This window comes from Oncorhynchus masou, chromosome 30 (assembly GCF_036934945.1).
Source record: "Oncorhynchus masou masou isolate Uvic2021 chromosome 30, UVic_Omas_1.1, whole genome shotgun sequence".
In the NCBI taxonomy this organism is placed as follows: Eukaryota; Metazoa; Chordata; class Actinopteri; order Salmoniformes; family Salmonidae; genus Oncorhynchus; species Oncorhynchus masou.
Window position 1 is genome coordinate 8,513,867 of NC_088241.1, and position 20,718 is coordinate 8,534,584.

Sequence of the window (20,718 nt, forward strand, 5' to 3'; positions counted from 1 at the left end):
AACTACTTTACAGCAACATTTTATAGTGATACATTGTACAGTAAGCATAAACTGCACACATTTCCATTGCTGTGGAAGGAACATGCAATATATGTACATGTTATGTCACTCTTCCTTACCAAAACAAATTCAACTGTGTGTTCTGGGATATAGAGTATAATGGAGTTGGAATCAAGTGAACCTTCTCACAACTTTGTATACGTGGATGAGGCTGGCTTCAACCTGACCAAATGCAGAAGGCGGGGTCGGAATATCATCAGTCACAGATCTACTGTGGATTTGCCAGGCCAACGGGGAGGAAATATCACCATGTGTGCTGCTATTTCGGAGCATGGTGTCCTAACCCATATCCCCCTTATAGGGCCATACAACATCCAGCATCAACTCAACTTTTTAGAGACTCTCTACAGGGCTCTCATTCCTGATGATGAGAGGGGTCTGTTTAGAGAGGATTTGGAGGTGGAAGGTGTACGATCGTCAGCCACACACACAGATGACCCTGCTGGCTGCAATGGATGCAGCATGTGAGGACATCACAGTAGATGCCTGCAGAGGATGAATAAGGCATTCCAAAAGATTCATTCCACGTTGCATTGGAAGGGAAAATATCCGGTGTGATGTGGATGAGAATATGTGGGCTGACAGACAGGAACGTCTGGATGTGTAGAGACGGCACAACATTGCTGCGGGCAAAGTTGTGCCTTAGGGGTGGTTTCCTGTGTTTCTTTCTAATTTAGTTTTTTTTTTCCTTTGTGCCCCCCTTTTTTCCTTTGTGCCCCCCTTTTTTCCTTTGTGCTCTGCCTCCAGTCTCTTTCATTCAGTAACCCACATACAGTAATATGTAAATAGTACTGTTGAAATTGATATATGCCATAGAAGTGCAGTCTTGTGCATTTTCAATAAGGTAACCGTCATCCAAACTGTAGCCTAAGTTTACATCAGGTAATACTGTCAAAGTACACAGTTACATTGACAACATGCCTAAACATTTTGACAACCTTGTTTGTGAACAATGACTCAATGACTTATCATTCTGATGACACTGACATGATCATTGGCATGAATATTTACTTTTGAGAGATGTACTAAGGATTTTTAGTGACTGACTAGCTTCAGAAACATATATATTGTATATTGCAGTTTGTACAAATTGTTCTGAGAAATGCACTTATTATTTTGCACATGTTAGGGATGATGTGAAAAATGCACCAAAGCGACTTGTAAGGGATTTCCTCCTCTTCTTCCGAAGAGGAGAGGCGAAAAGGATCGGAGGACCAATATGCGGCATGGTAAGTGTCCATGGTTATTTTAATAAGAAATAGTACACATGAACAACTGAATACAAAAACAATAAAGTGGAATGAACAAAACCCAAAACAGTACTGTGTGGTGAAAAACACAGACACGGAAACAAACACCCACAAACACACAGTGAAACCCAGGCTAACTAAGTATGATTCTCAATCAGAGACAACTAATGACACCTGCCTCTGATTGAGAAACATAGAAATCCCCAAATCATAGAAAAACAAACATAGACTGCCCACGCCAACTCACGCCCTGACCATACTAAATAATGACAAAACAAAGGATATAAAGGTCAGAACGTGACAGTACCCCCCCCCCCCAAAGGTGCGGACGCCGGCCGCAAAACCTTAACCTATAGGGGAGGGTCTGGGTGGGCGTCTGTCCGCGGTGGCGGCTCTGGTGCGGGACGCGGACCCCACTTCACCAACGTCTTAGTCCGCCTCATTGTCCGCCTCCGTGGCTTCCTAACCATGGCACCCCTTCTAAATGACCCCACTGGTCAGAGGGGCAGCTCGGGACAGAGGGGCAGCTCGGGACAGAGGGGCAGCTCGGGACAGAGGGGCGGAAGCTCTGGCGCCTCAGACTCCGGCAGCGCTTGGCTGAGGGGCTCTGGCACCTCAGACTCCGGCAGCGCCGGACAGGCGGGAGATTCCGGCGGCGCCGGACAAGCGGGAGACTCCGGCAGGCGGGAGACTTCGGCGGCGCCGGACAGGCGGGAGACTCCGGCAGGCGGGAGACTTCGGCGGCGCCGGACAAGCGGGAGACTCCGGCAGGCGGGAGACTTCGGCGGCGCCGGACAAGCGGGAGACTCCGGCAGGCGGGAGACTTCGGCGGCGCCGGACAGGCGGGAGGCTCCGGCAGCGCCGGACAGGCAGGAACACCTGTAGGGAGGAGACAGAGAGACAGCCTGGTGCGTGGGGCTGCCACAGGGCCCACCAGGCTGGGGTGACCTTCAGGAGGCTTGGTGTTAGGAGGCACCTGAAGGACCGGGCTGTGGGGGAGCACTGGAGCTCTGGTGCGCAGCCTTGGCACCACTTCCCCAGGCTGGATAACTACTCTAGCCCGGACCCTCCAGAGTGCAGGCACAGGTTGAACCGGGCTGTGGATAAGCACGGGAGATCTAGTGCCTACTACGCACGTCTCCCTTAGGCTCCACTCCCACATTTGCCCGGCACGAGCGGAGCGCAGGCATAGGATGCACTGCACCCTCCCAGCCCCCCGGAGACACAACACGCAGAGCCAGCACAGGATACCCTGGCCCGAAACGGCGTACCGGCGACCAGACACGCTGAGCAGGCACCATTCGCCCTGGCTGGTTGCCCACACTCGCATGACACTCTCGGGGGGCTGCCCTATAGCGCACCGGGCTATGGACACATACTGGCGACACCGTGCGCTTAACCGCATAACACGGTGCCTGACCAGTAACGCACTGCTTATAATAAACACGAGGAGTGAGCTCAGGTCTGCTACCTGGCTTTTAGCCCCACACCTCGTGTGCCCCCTCCAAAAAAATGTTTGGGGCTGCCTCTCGTACCTGTCGCACTGCCGTGCAGCCTCCTCATATCGCCGCCGCTCAGCTTTCGCTGCCTCCAGCTCTGTTTTGGGGCGGCGATATTCCCCAGCCTGTGCCCAGGGTCCCTCTCCGTTCAATATCTCCTCCCATGTCCAGGAGTCCTGTGATGCTGGCCACTGTTGTTGCTGCTGCTGCTGTCGTCGCTGTCTGTTACCACGCCGCTTGGTCCTTGGTTGGTGGGTGTTTCTGTGAGGGATTTCATCCTCTTCTTCCGAAGAGGAGAGGCGAAAAGGATCGGAGGACCAATATGCGGTGTGGTAAGTGTCCATGGTTCTTTTAATAAGAAATAGTACACAAGAACAACTGAATACAAAAACAATAAACGTGGAATGAAGGAAACCCAAAACAGTACTGTGTGGTGAAAAACACAGACACGGAAACAAACACCCACAAACACACAGTGAAACCCAGGCTACCTAAGTATGATTCTCAATCAGAGACAACTAATGACACCTGCATCTGATTGAGAACCATACTAGGCCGAAACATAGAAATCCCCAAATCATAGAAAAACAAACATAGACTGCCCACCCCAACTCACGCCCTGACCATACTAAATAAATACAAAACAAAGGAAATAAAGGTCAGAACGTGACACGACTGAGAAAAACTGTAACCTCTCTCTAGGGTAGGGGGCAGTATTCAGAATTTTGGATGAAAAGCATGCCCACATTAAACGGCCTAGATTTGGATATAAAACACTCTAACGTTTCCAAAACTGTTTAAATAGTGTCTGTGAGTATAACAGAACTGATTTAGCAGGCGAAAACCTGAGAAAAATCCATTCAGGAAGTAGTTTTTTTTGTTGGTTTTGTAGTTTTCTATTCAATGCCATTACAGTATCCATTGACTTAGGACTCCATTTGCAGTTCCTATGCCTTCCACTAGATGTCAACAGTCTTTAGAAATCGTTTCAGGCTTGTATTCATATAAATGAGGGAGTAAGACCAGTCTGAACGAGTGGACCCTAACGTGACGCAGAGTTTTTTCAGGCGCATGTGCATTTCTTGTTTACCTTTTGTATTGACGACGTTATTGTCCGGTTGAAATATTATAGATCATTTAGGCTAAAAAAACAACCTGATGATTGAATATAAACATTGTTTGACATGTTTCTAAATATGACACTGTGGTTGGTTTAACAAGAAGTTAATCTTTAAACATATCTAAAATATGTTTTGTTTTCTGAATTTTTATAATGAGCATTTCTATAATTGAATTTGGCGCTCTGCAACCTCACTGGATGTTGGCCAGATGGGACGCTAGCGTCCCACATACCCTAGAGATGTTAAAAGATCTTACTCACATTGGCTACGAGAGCGAGATCACACAGTCGTCCGGAACATGTGGTGCTCTCATGCATGGTTCAGCGTTGCTTGCCTCGAAGCACCCACAAATGCTGATGCTGCAGACACTCAAATAGTCTAAAGAAGGCCAGTTGTATGCTTCTTTAATCAGAACAACAGTTTTCAGAAGTGCTAACATAATTGCAAAATGTTTTTTTAATGATCAATTAGCCTTTTAAAATGATAAACTTGGATTAGCTAAGTCACTGTACCATTGGAACACAGGAGTGATGGTTGCTGTTAATGGGCCTCTGTACGCATATGTATATATTCCATTTACAAAATTGCAGTTTCCAGCTACAATAGTCATTTAGAACATTAACAATGTCTACACTGTATTTCAGATCAATTTTATTTTATTTTAATGGAAAATTGCTTTTCTTTCAAAAACAGGGACATTTCTAAGTGACCCCAAACTTTTGAAAAGTAGTGTACATATCCATTCTGACCAATCAGTGAAGAGGTAGAAGTTGACTCCTGGAGTTTATCTCATACTATCAGGCTCTGAACACACCAATCAACTCCAGTTTGTATTTCTTGGGAGAAGGCTTCTTCTGATTACCACACAGAGAGGAATGTCTAGTATTGACAGCAGAGGTAGCGTACCTGCTGGACCATTCTCGGTAAAGGTCATCGGTACTGCTGGAATCAGTAGTGGCGCTGATAACAAGGCCTATATATGGCCAGCATTGCACATATATAGACTTTCATTACCTGAGTATAACAATGACTCAACAGAAGATTCATCATTATGAAAGCTCTGTTGTTTTATCACTGGGGCTTTCCAGAACCCATTTACAAGACCCAAGATGTTAACTTTCACCATACAATACCATCTTTAACCAAGCCTTAACTATGCTTAGATCTTACTATGCCTGACCAAATTCCGAGGCAGAACATGTTCAGAACAAATCTGATGTGATAAACAAGCAACACATAAGGACATTGTTGTTGATCAGGATGTGGCCTTGATGTACTTCAATTGTATTCATCAGTTGTGTAAAGTACTTCAGTAAAATTACTTTAAAGTACTACTTAAGTAGTTTTTCTGTACAGGGAGTGTGGTCACGGCCACACTCCCTGCATTCCATTTTACAGCGCCTCTGGAGCAATTAGGGTTAAGTGCCTTGCTCAAGGGCACAGCGAGATGTGTCACCTTGTTGGTTCTGGTATTCGAACTAGCGACTTTTCGGTTGCTGCCCAAAGCTCTAACCTTGATGTCCAACAATACATTAGCTGTGACTAGACCTAACAAAAAGGAGAATTAGAGCTACATTTGGGTGTGTGAGTTGAACTCCTATGACTCAGTTGGAGTCACAGCACTTTCTCTTTGTGTCATCGTCTTAGTTCCTTACAGGCTATGAACAATAAAACTACCTCTGTCAATTGCTTATTTTGAGAGTTATATTGAGGTTACATTTTCTACAGTATCTCCTTTTACCTCAAAAAGTCTATTTATGTGATGTATGAACTGTCTTTGTTGCCCCTCACGCCACTCTCTCTACCGCCCACTCATAGTCCTTCCTACTGCACCCCAGCTCTATCCCCAAGCCCTGACATGTCCCTGGGAACAGCAGTATCTCCCACTCCTGTCTTGTTTTGCACTGATCCCTCTTACCCTGGGGAGTTATTGTTTTGAGGAAATAACAGATGTTAACAGTTACAGTGCCTTCAGAAAGTATTCATACCCCTTGATTTATTCCACATCGACTGAGGTACTTTACAGATCATTTTAAGTGTGGGGAACATAGATGTGTTTAACGTCATTTAAAAGTCACGTTAAACACTATTATTGCACGCTGAGTGAGTCCATGCAACTGATTATGTGACTTGTTAAGCACCTTTTTACTCCTGAACCTATTTAGGCTTGGCATAAAAAAGGAGTTGAATACTTACTGACTCAAGATATTTCATTTTTTAATTGTTAATTCATTTGTACACATTTTGAAAATCATTATTCAACTTTTACATTATGGGGTTTTGAGTGTATGCCAAAAATCTAAATTTAATCAATTTTATATTCAGGCTATAACACAACAAAATGTGTAAAAAGAAAAGGGATGTGAATACTTTCTGAAGGTCCTGTAAATGACTGATCCTAGTTGGATTGTGAATAGTGAACAGCATTATTCATGTGATTCTGATAGAAGATGTTCCATGGGTCATGGGTTCAACATCATTCATGTAGACGACTTGGAGACAGTGCCTTTCAAATGCATTTCATTGGTGACCATCATGCATTGAAATAGCCCAGTGTAAATGAATGAAGACTGATGGTGTGTGGAGAGGGTCCATACAGTGGCAAGGGGTAGTCAGTTGATACTGTAATTCCATGACTAAAAATAAACTGATTCAAATACATTGGAGATCAATGGAGCTGCCTGACAAGGATAGCATATTTACAGATTCTTGGCGCCAGCAGTAGATTATAGTTGGCCAAAGAATTGTTCTCTGAGACATTTAACATTTAATTGTATTTCCAAAACTGATTACATAAAACACACATGGAAAAGTCAAAGACCAAGAAGGAAATGTATAAACAAACTGAATGAGCCACAATCACATCTAAGAGTTCTTTAACCGGGTTTCCTTGTTTCAAATAGCCTACAGTTTTTTTCATAGAAGCACAAACTATTTTCGTTGACGTACATCATAAACTATATATTGCACAATCACCATATAGCCAACAACAACGCAAAAAGATGAGAACTTCGAACGCAGAGTGGCACATCGCGTGGAGCGAACCATGAGCTGAGCCACGCATCCTCACATGCGCGCGCTCTCCCAGCTACAGGCGCGCGGCCACCAGGACAGTATAAAAAGCCCCGCGAACTGTCCCTAGAGCACGGAAGGAACTGGATTTCTTAGGTGAGTGAGGAATGGGGACAACTAATTGGCACCATATAGACTACAAACGCGCTTAAGTCATTAGTGAAATACCTTATTTTTAGTAGAAATATAAAGCATCATGTTAAAGTAAACTATATTTGATACCGAGGTAGAGACTACTTATAAATTATTGCATTAGGTTAGGCTACTGTAGCCGACACCTTAGGCAATGAAAAGTAAGTCATTAATCTTTTTACTGTAGAGTGCAAATTAACCAGACCAAATGTATGTTAAAAATGTTAAGAAGAGATGCGTTGTAGTGGAAACTAAAATACCGTATTAGTTTATAGCACAATGACTGGATTTAAAGTTTAATCTAAAACGTTTAATAGCAATTAACTAGTTTAGTTTACATTCTAAAAGAGCTCAGTGAGTACAGTTATGGACATCTAGCGTCTATGAAATGTTATTTTTCCTATTTATTTTATTGGCTCACAGTAGTATTCTACTTTATTCAAAAAAAAATATTCAGCCAATATCCCAATGATTTAACATTGTATCTTTGTATATTGTATTTGTTTTCTATAGCTTTGACAGACAACCACTGTCTGACTTCGTCTATGTCTGTTTTCATAGGTGTATCTGTTTGTCAATCAATCATGAAGGCTGTGGCAATAATCCTTGCTCTGGCAGTCATCTCTGGTAAACCTGGGTTTACACTGTTCCCTTTTGACACTGTTATCAATATATACAGTGCCTTGCAAAATTATTCATACTCCTTGGATTTCTTCACATTTTATTGTGTTAGAAAGTGGGGTATTTAAATGGATTTAATTGTAATTCATTACAATTAACGAATATATTTTAGTTATAAATGTTTTATTAATCTTTTATAAAATGTTTGAATTTTTCTTCCACTGACATTACAGGGTATTTTGAGTAGATTGTTGACAAAAAAATTAAAATTAAATACATTTTAATCCCACGTTGTAACACAATAAAATGTGAAGAAATTCAGTGCAAGGCACTGGATATACAGTATATGTATATTTAGTATTAGTCAACTGTATATGCAGTATATATATTTAGTATTAGTCAACTGTATATACAGTATATATTTAGTATTAGTCAACTGTATATACAGTATATATATTTAATATTAGTCAACTGTATATACAGTATATATTTAGTATTAGTCAACTGTATATACAGTATATATTGAGTATTAGTCAACTGTATATACAGTATATATTTAGTATTAGTCAACTGTATATACAGTATATATATTTAATATTAGTCAACTGTATATGCAGTATATATATTTAGTATTAGTCAACTGTATATACAGTATATATATTTAGTATTAGTCAACTGTATATGCAGTATATATATTTAATATTAGACAACTGTATATGCAGTATATATATTTAGTATTAGTCAACTGTATATGCAGTATATATATTTAGTATTAGTCAACTGTATATACAGTATATATTTAGTATTGGTCAACTGTATATGCAGTATATATATTTAATATTAGTCAACTGTATATACAGTATATATATATTTAATATTAGTCAACTGTATATACAGTGTATATATATTTAGTATTAGTCAACTGTATATACAGTGTATATATATATTTAGTATTAGTCAACTGTATATGCAGTATATATATTTAGTATTAGTCAACTGTATATACAGTATATATTTAGTATTAGTCAACTGTATATGCAGTATATATATTTAGTATTAGTCAACTGTATGTACATGAATGCATTTACTGACTCCTTGCTGAAATCAGTCTTTAAGATCAACTCTTACAATACTGTAACACTTCTATAATTAGGCTTCATACTGTACCAAGGCTCCACACTCTCATTACCAGACTGGATTTACCCCCCCTGATGGTGTATATTATGGACCCCTCACCTCAGAGCTGTCTCCCCCTACAGGCTGCCATGCCCGTGCCGTGCGCCAGGCAGAGGCCCTCCCAAACCTCTGGGAGGAGAACGTTGAGCGCTTCTGGACCTATGTGTCTGAGATCAACAGCAGAGCCGACGGATTGGTGGAAAACCTCAAGGCCTCCCAGCTCAGCAGAGAACTTGAGTGAGTGGCACATTGTAACACAATTTCATTCTGAAGTGATATAGGCTCATATGCTTTACTTCATCGCTCTCCATTCTAGCCTTGTGCTCTGTGACTGTCTCTGACCATGCCTCCCTTCTTTCCCCTCTCTCCCCCATCCTCCCCCCCTGTGTCCCTGACCATGCCTCCCCTCTGTACCCTGCATCTCCCTATGTCCCTGACCATGCCTCCCCTCTTTCTCTTCTCTCCCTCATCCTCTCCCCTGTGTCTCTCGATTTCCCAGACGATGTCTCCCCTGTACCCCTGTGTCTCCCGATTTCCCAGACGATGTCTCCCCTGTACCCCTGTGTCTCCCGATTTCCCAGACGATGTCTCCCCTCTCTCTCCCCATCCTCCCCCCTGCACCCCTGTGTCCCCTTACATCACTGGCAATGTCTCCCTCTACCCACTTTGTGACCATCTCTAACCATGCCTCCCTCTCTGCAGCACCCTGATCACTGACACCGTGGCTGAGCTGACCGTGTACAGGGAGGACATCCAGACCAAGTTGGGACCCTACTCCCAGGACACAGCCGCCTTGCTGGGCCAGGACCTGCAGCTTCTGACCACCAAGCTCCAGACCGACATGGTTGATGCCAAGGAGCGCAGCACACAGTACCTGGGAGAGCTCAAGACTATGATGGAGCAGAATGCTGATGATGTCCACAACCGCGCCAACACCTACACCCGCAAACTGAAGAAACGCCTTAACAAGGACACCGAGGAGATCCGCAAGTGAGTATAGATGGCAACAGCCAATGTACTGTAACAGCTTGCTTTCCAACATAGAATTTCAAAATTCAGTTTTCAATATGTCTTCCAAGTGATGCAAACCCCCTCTGCCTCTCCCTCCCCCAGGACCGTAGCCACCTACCTAGGTGAGATCCAGTCCCGTACCTCCCAGAACATGGATCTCGTGAAGGAGCGTGTGGAGCCCTTCGTGAGTCAGGCCCACGACACCGCCGCCCAGAGGCTGGGCAGCTTCACTGACCTTCTGAAGAACCAGGCCCAGGACCTGAGCCAGCAGGTCTCCACCCAGGCTGAAGGCATGCGCGAGCAGCTGGAGGCCACCGCCGAGGACCTGCGCACCACCCTGGAGGGCAAGATCGATGAGCTCAGCAGCCTGATCGCCCCCTACGCCGCCAAGATCCGTGAGCAGCTCCAGACCGCCATGGACAAGGTCAAGGAGACCGCTGTCTAAATGGACCCAGGGGAGGGAGGGGTTTGGAAGCACTGTGCCACCATTCACCTAGCTACCACAGAGAGGAGGAGGGAGTTAAGTGATACTGATGCTGTTCTCGCTGTGTTGGCACTGTGTTTTGGTTGAGGGGGGTTGATAGAGAGAGAGGGGTGAGGATGGCAGAGCTTTGAAGGGGTCTTGAGCAGACAAACACAGTCCTTTATGTCTGTTCAGGCCTCAGAAAGGCATTTACTGTTTAAATCACTTCAATCACTCTCTCGCTGTATTATCTCCTCATCTCAGAACACAAGAGCCACACTCAATACTGCCTTTCTTAAACACACAAGAGGCCATTGTTTTTAACCTGCTTTGCTTGTCTTCCTCATTATACGTCCTCTAGATGTCTCCTCCAAATTGTTCTACTAATTTGCATCAGGTTTCTAAGGCTGCTGTATGGGATACAAGTGGGGTTGAAACAGTATCTAACAATCGTGAGCCAAATTGTCTCCGGCCCATTCCAGCGCTGTCCCTGTCCTTCATTTCAATAACTGCACTGAATTAAGACTGGGCTTTTATCCAGCACTAGCATCAGTCTGTCCAGAAAAAAAGGAAGAACCACTCCGTTCCTTGCTTGTCTGTGATGCTGTATCTACACCTGCTTTGTGGGCTCTGTATTTGTTGTGATTCATATAGGAGTGTATTTACTATGACTGTGATATGACGCAAATATGACAATGAAACTAAAAGGTATACTTCACAGGGTCCATATACTACCTGTCTGTATTAATTCAGTTTGGCCAGAGTGTCTCTGCCACTTCACAATGTAACACGCCCTGCTGCTCACCATAGCACACTGTTCGTCTGGCTGTCTGGCTGACTGCAATGTGCTACCCAGCGCTGCAGAAATAAAATATGTAAAGAGTTGCTCAATTGTCAGTGTGTTCTTTTCTTGTCAAACCTTTATCAGCTTTTTTCAACTTTGACATTTCTTTATTGTTAGTTACAATGACAACTGAGGTGGTTACAGAAATATAGATGGGTCTTCATCTTACAATCTATGGTTGATGAACACACAAAATCAAGACATTCCTATGCTTATAAATTCCCTCTATCATGCATCATGTTCTGATAACAATGATAAGCTGGACCAGGTCAGTTACAGCTGGGGTTGGAGAGAAAACATAGAGGGTAGCTCTACGGGAACAGGGTTGGAGAGAAAACATAGAGGAGGGTAGCTCTCCGGGAACAGGGTTGGAGAGAAAACATAGAGGAGGGTAGCTCTCCGGGAACAGGGTTGGAGAGAAAACATAGAGGAGGGTAGCTCTCCGGGAACAGGGTTGGAGAGAAAACATAGAGGAGGGTAGCTCTCCGGGAACAGGGTTGGAGAGAAAACATAGAGGAGGGTAGCTCTCCGGGAACAGGGTTGGAGAGAAAACATAGAGGAGGGTAGCTCTCCGGGAACAGGGTTGGAGAGAAAACATAGAGGAGGGTAGCTCTCCGGGAACAGGGTTGGAGAGAAAACATAGAGGAGGGTAGCTCTCCGGGAACAGGGTTGGAGAGAAAACATAGAGGAGGGTAGCTCTCCGGGAACAGGGTTGGAGAGAAAACATAGAGGAGGGTAGCTCTCCGGGAACAGGGTTGGAGAGAAAACATAGAGGAGGGTAGCTCTCCGGGAACAGGGTTGGAGAGAAAACATAGAGGAGGGTAGCTCTCCGGGAACAGGGTTGGAGAGAAAACATAGAGGAGGGTAGCTCTCCGGGAACAGGATTGTTTTTTTTCTGACCCCTGACATACAGTAATTCAGTGTTAGCCTTTATAAACCACAAACAATGTAAGTTGAATTGAGATCTACGTTAGGTTATAATGTCACGTAACATCACATCTGGAGGCTCCAGAAATAGGTTGAACAGAATGTCCTCGTCATGTCATGCTCTATCTTCTTTTCCCACCCCCAGATCCCATGTCTTTAACCCCGAAACACCAACCCTAAACCCCCTGTAGGCAGTTCTCTACTACCTGTACACTCATAAACACACACAGGTTCTTTATAATACACTTTCTTCCGCCTGTTGTTACGTATGTTTATAGGGACAACACAAGGGATATGTCTGATGATTTTCAGTAAGGCCTTTTTCAGGGTACCTATCCTTCTCCCTAACCTACATCCCTCTTTCACCTTTTCTTTTAGGACCCTCCCCCACCACCCATACACCCCTCTCAACACACACTGTCAATTCCTAATTTGTACAGATGGTGCTTGATTGACCAAACACTAAAGGGCCTTTCCACCCCCTCCTGCCCTGCAGGTCTTTCTTTCTCTTTTGTCCCCTTTCCTCCCTCCCTCCCTCTCTCTCCCTGCTTCCCCGGTCCTGGCTTGTCGGGATCTGCTCTCACATTCCTTTCTCGTTATCCCAGCAGGTTTCAGGAACCACGTTTGTGTTTTCATCTACTATGTTAATAGTTATTCCACCCTCCTCTCCTGTCTAAGATACACAGATCTGCACGAAGGTACACACACACACACACACACACACACACACACACACACACACACACACACACACACACACACACACATAAACAAATGCTATGATAATTGCTTTTCATGGATCTACAGTTAGTTTTTAAATTTTGCAATTTGACTTGTAATATCGCTGACCCTGCTGCTATCTTGGACCCAGCCTGTGTTGCAAAATAGATTTTAACCAAGAGATTTTAGGTTTAACCTTGATAAATCAGGTTTAAAAGAGAATGTAAACACCAGGAACACACAGTAATAGTAAGGCATTCTGGCAGACCAAACAAAACATGGAGTTTTTTCTGTGTAGTTAACAGAAAGTGTGAGTCACAAAGTGTCACGTTCTTTCAAAATCGAACCCAGAAGCAGACCAGGACAAGGAGAGTAGGAAGAAGGGGAGTATTTACTTACAAGTGAATATGAATGGGTAGATATATCCAGGTGGCATAGCGGGCAGCGGTGGTGAGTTGATGGGAGTAAATAGGTGGATCCAATGGGGTAGCGGAATTCTCCGACGACCAGGCGGGAATGGGGTAAATGATCTGGGTGAGTAACTGAAGACAGAACAAACGGAGGTAAGTTTAAGGCAAGCAATACGTAAAAAACAACAAAACAAATTCTATCTAACTTGAGGCTGATACTATGGCACGACATACTGTTCATGGCTAACGATCCGGCAGGGAATTGATGTCAGGTCCGGGCTTATGAAGAGGAGAGATGATGATCAGGACCAGGTGTGCAGATAGCTGATGGGATACAGGTACCGGCAACCAGACAGCGTGCGTTCCAGGACGCCGGAAAAAACACTCCAGGACAGAACACAGGCAAAAAACAGACTCAGGAAACGGGATTCGTGACAGTACCCCCCCTCCGACGAACGCCACCGGGCGGACTACCCGGAGCGCCAGGGTGGAGGCGGTAAAAGTCACAAAGCAGGTCATCGTCAAGGATCTGACGCCGAGGAATCCATCTCCTCTCCTCAGGACCATATCCTTCCCAATCCACTAAATACTGGAACCCTCGACCCCGCCGTCTGGAGTCCATGATGCGGCGCACCGTGTAGACAGGACCACCTCCGATCATCCGAGGAGGAGGAGGACGAGGAGGAGGGGGCAACAGAGGACTGAGGAGAACCGGCTTGAGGCAGGAGACATGAAAGGTGGGATGTACTCTTAGTGTAGCAGGCAACTTGAGTCGGACCACAACAGGATTAATGATCTTCTCCACTACAAACGGACCAATGAACTTCGGTGACAGTTTCCTCGACTCAGTCCGTAGAGTAAGATCCCGTGTAGCCAACCAAACCCTATCTCCGACGGCATAAGCGGGGGCAGGAATATGGCGACGATTCACCTGGATCTGATACCGGTCAGAAACCTTAAGGAGGGCCTTCCTGGCCCGATGCCAGGTGCGGTGGCAATGACGAATATGGGTCTGGACAGAAGGAACCGAGAGGTCCCGCTCCTGAGAAGGAAACAAGGGAGGTTGGTAACCGTACAGGCACTGGAAGGGAGACATCCCAGTGGCAGATGAAGGGAGAGTATTATGAGCAGACTCGACCCAGGGTAATTGAGAGGACCAAGAGGTGGGATCAGAGGAAACAAGACAGCGCAGCGTGGACTCCATCTTCTGGTTGGCTCTCTCCGCCTGACCATTAGATTGGGGGTGAAATCCAGATGTGAGACTGACTGTAGCTCCAATGGCCAAACAGAAGGATTTCCAGACAGCAGAGGTAAACTGAGGACCACGGTCAGAAACAATATCACAGGGCAACCCGTGGACCCTGAACACCTCCCTAACCAGGATCTCGGACGTCTCAGTGGCAGAAGGCAGCTTGGAGAGGGGAACAAAGTGGGCAAACTTGCTGAATCTATCCACAATGGTCAGAATAACCGTGTTACCAACAGAAGAGGGCAACCCCGTGACAAAATCCAGGGCCAGATGCGACCAAGGTCGCCAGGGAATAGGTAGGGGTGAAGAAGCCCAGAGCTGGCCCGATTGGTACTCTTATTCTGCGCACAAACAGGACAAGCGGCAACAAACCTCCGGGTATCTTCTCCCATGGCAGGCCAACAAAATCGTCTGCGCAGTAGCGCCATAGTCCGAGCAACACCAGGGTGACAAGCTATCTTGCTGGCGTGGGACCACTGAAGGACAGCAGAACGAACCGACTCAGGCACGAACTACCGACCGGGTGGACCGTTACCGGGCCCGGGCTGTGTCCGAAGAGCCGCCATCACCTCCTCCTCAATCCTCCATGTAACGGCTCCCACGACAACGTTCTGGGGAAGAATCGTCTCAGTCTTGACCCCACTCTCCTCCGTCTTGGAGAACATCCGGGACAGGGCGTCCGCTTTCCCGTTCTTCGACCCAGGTCGGAGCGTCAGGGGAAAATTGAAGCGTCCAAAAAACAAAGCCCACCGGGCCTGACGGGAGTTGAGACGTTTAGCCGATTGCACGTAAGCCAGATTCTTGTGGTCAGTCCAGACCACAACCTTTTGCTCCGCTCCCTCCAACCAGTGACGCCACTCCTCCAAGGCAAGCTTCACAGCGAGAAGCTCCCGGTTACCCACATCGTAGTTTCTTTCAGCTGGAGAAAGACGACAAGAGTAGAAGGCGCAGGGATGGAGTTTACCGTCAGTGGAGCTACGCTGAGACAGGATGGTGCCCACCCCCACATCAGACGCATCCACCTCCACAACGAACTGACGGGAAGGGTCAGGTTGAGAGAGAATCGGGGCGTTGGTGAATCGGCTCTTCAAATCTAGAAATGCTCGGTCTGCCTCAGGAGACCAACAGAACTTTCTGGTGCAAGACGTCAGTACAGTTAAAGGGGCGGCCACCCGGCTGTAATCACAGATAAACCTACGATAAAAATTTGCAAACCCCAGGAATCTCTGGAGCTGCAATCTCGTACCGGGCTGGACCCAATCCCGAACCGCCCGAACCTTCTCTTGGTCCATCTTGATCTCTCCCCTGGAGATGATGTACCCGAGGAAGGACGTCGTGTGGGCGTGAAAATCACACTTCTCAGCCTTCACGAACAGACGGTTCTCCAATAACCGCTGCAGGACCTGCTTGACATGCTGAACGTGGCTAGAAAGCTCCTTCGAGAAGATGAGGATATCATCCAGGTAAACGAACACAAAAATACCAATCATATCTCTCAGAACGTCATTCACCATACTTTGGAACAAAGCAGGAGCGTTGGTCAGTCCAAACGGCATCACCTGGTACTCGAAATGTCCCATCGGAGTATTGAACCCAGTCAACCACTCGTCCCCCTCTTTGATCCAAACCAAATGATAAGCATTACGTAAATCAAGCTTCGTAAAAACCGTTGCACCCTGTAAAGAATCGAAAGCCGAGCTCATCAAGGGCAGGGGATACTTGTTCTTGACCGTAATATCATTCAAACCCCGATAATCAATACACGGTCGAAGAGAGCCATCCTTCTTGCTCACAAAAAAAATCCTGCTCCCAGAGGTGATGACGAGGGCCGAATGAGACCTGCAGCTAGAGACTCCTTGATGTCGGTCTCCAAGGCCTCACGTTCAGGTCGAGAGATACAGTATAACCGTCCCTTGGGAAAGGCAGCTCCAGGAAACAGATTAATCGCACAGTCATAAGGTCGGTGGGGAGGAAGGGACAGAGCCTTCTGTTTACTGAATACTTCACCCAACTCGTGATATGTTTCTGGAACCAGGGACAAATCAGGAGGAGCAGAGTCACTGACCTGACTGGAAACGGCAGGAGAACAGGCAGTCCTAAGGCAGTTAGCATGACAATCAATGCTCCAACTAGTTACCTTACCCGTCACCCAATCAAACGAGGGATTGTGTTCCTTCAGCCAGGGGTAACCAAGAACCAGAGGAACATGGGGCGAGGACAGAATGAAGAAGGAGATAAACTCTGAATGATTCCCCGACAACAACATCTTAACCGGTTCAGTCCTCATAGTGATCCGTGCCAGACTACTGCCGTTCAGAATGGTTGCTTCAATGGCTTCCGGCAATTGCTCCTTGGAAAGCCCCAGCTGTTCCACCAAGTCGGCATCAATAAAGCTGCCATCGGCACCTGAATCGATAAAAGCGTTCATCTCTAAGCTCTGATCCTTATTCATAAGGGTCGCAGGAAAACAGGGTCTGACAGGATCTTTGAGAGGTTGAAACTGGCTCGCTAAAATTCCTCCCAAAACTAGCGAGCCGGGCAGTTTAACGGGCGCTGTGGACAAGCGGAGATGTAATGTCCCGAGCTACCACAGTAGAAACAGCTGTTGGTCTCACGTCTACGTTGGCGCTCCTCCTTAGTTAGCCCGTGTCGCCCCACTTGCATTGGTTCAGGATCTGGTGGCAAGACACCTCCACTAATCCCGTGTGGGGAATAACGATCAATACGTTCTGGTTCACTTCCTGAACCGAATGGTAACCGAGTTGCTGATTGATTGGATGGGCCCCACTGCTTCTCACTCCTTCTCTCTCGGACTCTATTATCTACCCGAATAGATAAAGTGACCAAGCTGTCTAGGTCACTAGGCTCTGGATAGGATATCAGCTCGTCCTTGAGTTGCTCCGACAACCCCTGGTAAAAAGCCGCTTGTAGTGACTCCTCATTCCAACCACTCTCCACAGACAATGTCCTGAACTCGATCATAAAGTCTGCCACACTGCGAGCTCCTTGGCGAAGAGTGAACAAACGTTTAGCTGCGTCCTTACCTCGGACTGGATGGTCAAAAAGCTTTCTCATCTCTCCTGTGAACTCCTGGTATGAAGCCATGCAGGTCTCCTGTCGTTCCCAAACGGCTGAAGCCCATTCCAGAGCTCTTCCACGCAGCAGTTCAATAACAAAGGCTATCCTCGCCTTGTCAGTGGCGTAAGAATGGGGCTGCAGATCAAACACTAACCCACACTGCATAAGAAACAAACGGCATCTTCCCAAATCCCCTTCATATTTATCAGGCGTCGGTACCTTGGGTTCACGGAAGGAAACCACACCAGACAAGGCAGGTGAGATGGGTGAAACAGGTGGTGAATGAATCGCCGGCAAACTAAGCTGATCCTGGATTTGTTTCAAGCTAGCAGATAAGTTCTGGATTGAACCCGCTATCTCCTGTAGCGCCGTCTTGTGTTGTCCCAATGTCTTCCCCTGCTGTGTAATGGCATGGCAAACGGAGTCCAGGTCCGCTGGGTTCATCCTTGGCCGGATCGTTCTGTCACGTTCTTTCAAAATCGAACCCAGAAGCAGACCAGGACAAGGAGTGTAGGAAGAGTAGCGGGCAGCGGTGGTGAGTTGATGAATTGTGATACAGTGAATTAAAAGTGAAATAATCTGTCTGTAAAGAATTGTTGGAATAATTACTTGTGTCATGCACAAAGAAGATGTCCCAACCTGACTTGCAAAAACTATAGTTTGTTAACAAGAAATTTGTGGAGTGGTTGAAAAATGAGTTTTAATGACTCCAACCTAAGTGTATTTAAACTTCCGACAGTCAACTGTACACCTACAGTACTTTAGTGTTGTTGTTCATGGTAGTTTTAATTAACTAAACCAAGTTCATTTTCACTGTATACAATAGCACTATGGGCATTTTTATTTTTGAAGTTGAAGCACCGTTTCGTGATTAAGTCCATAAATATGAACACAAGCTTCTTGATGATCTACATTAAAATGTGCTCACACATCCCTTTTAACCAGGAAAAAAACGGTCAGAAAAATTATCCATGCAAGTAATAACTGTGTCTAGTAAACCACCTCTACTCAACCCTAACCTTAAAAGGTAGCATACCATTTCAAGTATGTGACCTTGTTTTCAATGAGAAGTCAAGAAGAGCAACAATGACTACAATGACCTCTCCCCTAAATCAGGTCACACTCCTAATAACAACCTCTGTGTTGAAGTCACTGTTATTGAGTCCCAGTTTGTTCCTGTTCCTCCTTTTTATTTTTTTATTTGACCTTTATTTGACCTTTATTTTACTAGGTAAGTCAGTTAAGAACAAATTCTTATTTTCAATGACAGCCTAGGAACAGTGGGTTAACTGCCTGTTCAGGGGCAGAACAACAGATTTGTACCTTGTCAGCTCGGGGATTTGAACTTGCAAAGTGTCCTACACTATGGTAAACCCTGGATGTATTTGTAACGGTCTGGCCAAGGAGAAAACAGGAAAACCACAAGCATTCTGCCAGTCAGTACTTCTTCTCACGTACTATACTGCATCTCCTGGGTGTCTCTGGCTCTGGCTGAAGCAACAAAGGGCTCCAGCTAGCAGGTGTTGGCAGAGCAAAACCTACAGTAACCCCTGACAACTCCCCCACAGAGATTTTACCTCTTACTACCCTTCCTCCCCCTCTTCCCCCATCTTGGTGCTGGAACACAAACCATCACCTCAGGAGCCCTTTGGCAAAAGAAGGGAAAAACAGTCTTTCATCAGCCGGCTTGTTATTGCAATTCATGAGCGAGGAGACAGACACGTTCACGCATCACGAGGGAGACAGGCACGTTCACGCCTCACGAGGGAGACAGGCACGTTCACGCCTCACGAGGGAGACAGGCACGTTCACGCCTCACGAGGGAGACAGGCACGTTCACGCCTCACGAGGGAGACAGGCACGTTCACGCCTCACGAGGGAGACAGGCACGTTCACGCCTCACGCATCACACAAAGACACTCTGCCACAGCTGAGGAATGGGCACTGTGTGATTAAGAGGTGCAAGACAATGGTCATCTGTGCATCATAATAGGGTTTCATATGGCTAAAGCCATCAGCACCAACTGGGCTCCCTGCCGTGGGCAGCAAGGGGCTGGTTGTAAAGAGGGAAGTGCTGCAATGAGGAAAACATACATACCCCTCCAGCACTAATGAGAGGTTACTATAGTTCAACAAACTGTAGTCCACTACCTCTGTATGCTCCAACACAGAGAATGACCTTCTAGACTTACTTCCCTATTTTCAGAATAGTACAAATAAAGCCATAAGACTTTGCCAGACTTTGTAGTTCTTGGATGTGGAGTTACATATAGGCTATTCCAGTACAGTAGAGGCTTGTTGACCCCAGCTTCTCTCTCTTGGAGACAGCACGGAGGAGCACTAATATAATGGACTTCTATCAGATTTACATAACAGTGGGCAAATATGATGCTGTGCATTCTGTATCACATGATAACACTGATAACACAGATCTGTGTGTGAGGTCAGTGAAGGGTAATGGCACTGAAAGTAGATCAGAGGGGAAGAAGTGCACATGTTATATTTTATATTGTGAAATTGAAAGGTGTCAACAAGGATTTCATCACACAGCTTTCATCTATTCAGAGAAGTCAGAACAGGGATGACTTCAAGGAAGGGAGGAGGGAAGAATGAAATGGGGCCCAAATACTTGTTTGCCAAAAAGACTTAGGGCTGGATTCAATCCGTATAGCAGAAGATCTGCTATAAAAAAAAACAGTTCTGCAGTGGCATCACTAAACAGCACTGCATTGACAGTGCAGATCTGTCTCTGAGTCCACCAGACCAGTCTGTTTAGGGCTCTATTCAATCCATAGCACTGAAGATCTGCGACCGATAATTAAAGGCAGTGTTCCCATTAATGCAAAGGTCATTGAATGCAGTCAACGCAACGATGGGAACACTGCCTTTAATTATCGGTTGCAGATCTTCAGTGCTATGGATTGAATAGAGCCCTAAACAGACAGTCCACCAAACAGGTCTGGTGGACTCAGAGACAGATCTGCACTGTCAATGCAGTGCTGTTTAGTGATGCCACTGCAGAACTGTATTTTTTTATTTAAATTTATTTTACCTTTATTTAACCAGGCAAGTCAGTCAAGAACAA

At 45.7% G+C, this 20,718-nt stretch overlaps 1 protein-coding gene across 2 annotated transcripts; it reads left to right on the forward strand.

Annotated features, from left to right (window-relative positions):
- The first annotated feature begins 7,053 nt into the window (after positions 1–7,053).
- LOC135521984 (apolipoprotein Eb-like) lies at positions 7,054–11,290 on the forward strand. 2 transcript variants are annotated; one of them, XM_064947837.1, is made up of 5 exons: positions 7,054–7,098; positions 7,696–7,761; positions 9,015–9,168; positions 9,634–9,921; positions 10,045–11,290. In XM_064947837.1, exons 2-5 carry the CDS (start codon positions 7,719–7,721, stop codon positions 10,385–10,387), a joined length of 828 nt encoding a protein of 275 aa, XP_064803909.1. In that variant the 5' UTR covers positions 7,054–7,098; positions 7,696–7,718; the 3' UTR covers positions 10,388–11,290. The 2 variants fall into 2 exon arrangements, with proteins under 2 accessions (XP_064803909.1, XP_064803908.1); XM_064947836.1 differs by lacking the exon at positions 7,054–7,098 and adding an exon at positions 7,127–7,295.
- The last annotated feature ends 9,428 nt before the right edge of the window (positions 11,291–20,718 follow it).